This window comes from Nematolebias whitei, chromosome 1 (assembly GCF_014905685.2).
Source record: "Nematolebias whitei isolate Nwh7 chromosome 1, NemWhi1, whole genome shotgun sequence".
In the NCBI taxonomy this organism is placed as follows: domain Eukaryota; kingdom Metazoa; phylum Chordata; class Actinopteri; order Cyprinodontiformes; family Rivulidae; genus Nematolebias; species Nematolebias whitei.
In genome coordinates, this window is record NC_056498.1 from 10698186 (window position 1) to 10700589 (window position 2404).

A 2404-nucleotide genomic window follows, 5' to 3' on the forward strand; every position below is an offset into this window, starting at 1 on the left:
ATATATATATATATATATATATATATATATATATATATATAAACCGGTATGTGCAGCTCTCACACATGACTCTTCTGATCTCAGTTATAAATAAACAACTTCTAACTGATCTAACCCCTCTAGACTTCATGGATAAACTCAGTTTTAATAAAAGTATTGTTGAAAGAATCATTACAACCCGATCAGTGTATATCTTGATAATTGTTATATTTCCTGTTTCATACAGGAGATGGCTCACTGCCGTGACAGCAGATCTACCATCTCATGTGGTCGGGAAAGGGGAGCGTACGACTCCCTGGGCAGACCAGCTCTGAGCAGCACCAACCGGAGGGGCAGGATTCTGGATCGAGACGAGGAGACCCGGCTCCGAGTGGAGACGTATGTGAAAAACAGCAACATGTCTTTGGTAAGGCCTTTCAATTGCACATGAAGAGTTCAGGCTTGTTCTAACGTGTTTTTACCTAATTCTGGAATGCCTCTCATTAAGATTACTCAGTGTGCATGTTCACCTGGTGATACCGTGACGAGTTAATGCGTCTGCTTCGTGTCTTTGTCACAGGAGAGCCGTTACCACCCTCCACTCACGCCATCCACATTTCCTGCCGTACACCAGACTGAAGCCTTGAGGCACATGAATGGCAACGCCATAATGCCAGCAGATGGGGGGTCACGCCCAGGAAGTGTCACCAAGAGCTACCAGGCCCCTCCTATGAGTTGCACCTACCCACCAGTTACAGACGATGAGGATGAAGTGGACGAAGGGCTGGGTGGCCCTGCCAGTCAGGAGCATCCTGATGACCAGGACAGCGAGCACTCCAGCTTGTCTGACATATCCAAACTCAGGAAGAGCACCCCGATCATCAACCCCCATAAGGGTTTGATCCACAAAGCCCACATTGTTTAAGTTGTGGCAGGACCACAACTTGTGAAGGTGCAGAAATGGACTCCCAGAAACATTCTGTGGTCCTTTGGGACAAACCTGCACACTGACTTCAATTCTGCATCGTTTATTTTTTTCCCTGATGTGGAAACTGCGTGCAAAGGAGTCGTCAACAGATCCCAGGTTCTGCACATGACCCATTACAGGTTTAGACCATGGCAATACTGTGAGACTTCCCACCCTGTGCAGCTATCGCAGTGTTAAAGCACCGGGCTTTTCCAAAGCCAACATTTGCTTCATCTGCATGGATCTCAAAGCTCTCAGGAACACACATTGTTGGAGAATCCGGAAATTGCAGGTGGAGTTAAAAAAAAAGAAAGACGTGGGAAAGTATGTAAATCAAAGAAGTAGATTGCGACACCTCCACAGCAGGGGCATGTTGCTCAGGTGGTATTCAACTGTGCCGGTTTTGCTTCCAACACAACTGTTCGGGCTTCGAGCCAGAACTCTGACATGTGCATCTTAGGCCACGCCTGAAACCTGCAAACCTGCAGTACTTTATCTGTGTCTTCACCTCAAGCACTGAGACTGATTCAGATCTCTAAATGAACCTGTCCCTGTGTACTTCTCTGTAAATCTGTTCAAACGTTCAGAAGAGTTCAGATTCACTTAAACCATAGTTCTTCAGATGGTTTTGTAATATAATCCAGATTACATTGCCTGTAAAGTCAAACAGCTCCTAAATGATTTCACACAGCTCCATTAGTCAGAGGTCTTCAACCTGTGGTTCTAGGGCCACATGTGGCCCTTTCATCCCTCTGCAGCAGCTCTTTGTACCCAACAATAAGATTCAGTTCAGTTTATTTATATACCGTATGACCAAGCCACAACAGAAGTAGGCTTAGGGCACTGAACAGAAACATTCATATACATAAAAAGCCAATTAGTAATTGTTCCTTAACATGAACTGTGATGAATGTTCACTTTGTCACAGTCTCCCATCCTGAGCAAGCACAATGACAACAGTGGAAAGGAAAACTCCCTTTTAACAGGAAGAAACCTCCAGCAGAACCAGGCTCAGGATGAGCGGCCATCTGCTTCAACTGGTTGGATTTGACAGGACAGGAAGTAGAAACTGACAAACACAGAATGGCAGGTCCAGGTGTAGATGCAGATGTACTTTCTATTGGACGAAAGACAAAAAAATACATGTCAAGAATAGAAATAATTACAAATACAAAACAGGTAGAGTAGAACAAGCAAAGACAGCAGCAGTGTGAAGAAATGTGATCAGTTTGTCCTCCAGCAGTCTAAGCCTATAACAGCATAACTAAGGGATAGCTCAGGAAACCCAAGCTGACCCTAACTACAGGATTTATTAAAAAGGAAAGTCTTAAGCCTAATCTTAAAACAATGTGTCAGCCTCACGGATAGAAACTGGAAGTTGGTTCCACAAGAGAGGAGCCTGATAACTGAAAGCTCTTCCTCCCATTCTGCTTTTGGAAACTCTAGGGACCACAAGTA

At 44.6% G+C, this 2404-nt stretch overlaps 1 protein-coding gene across 1 annotated transcript in view; it reads left to right on the top strand.

Annotated features, from left to right (window-relative positions):
- Window positions 1-904, top strand: part of nectin4a (nectin cell adhesion molecule 4a) — a 51118-nt gene extending 50214 nt beyond the window's left edge. The window contains exons 10-11 of the mRNA XM_037681789.1: window positions 227-406; window positions 560-904. Coding sequence (XP_037537717.1) covers window positions 227-406; window positions 560-904 — 525 coding nt within the window. The remainder of the gene's footprint in view (window positions 1-226; window positions 407-559) is intronic.
- The last annotated feature ends 1500 nt before the right edge of the window (window positions 905-2404 follow it).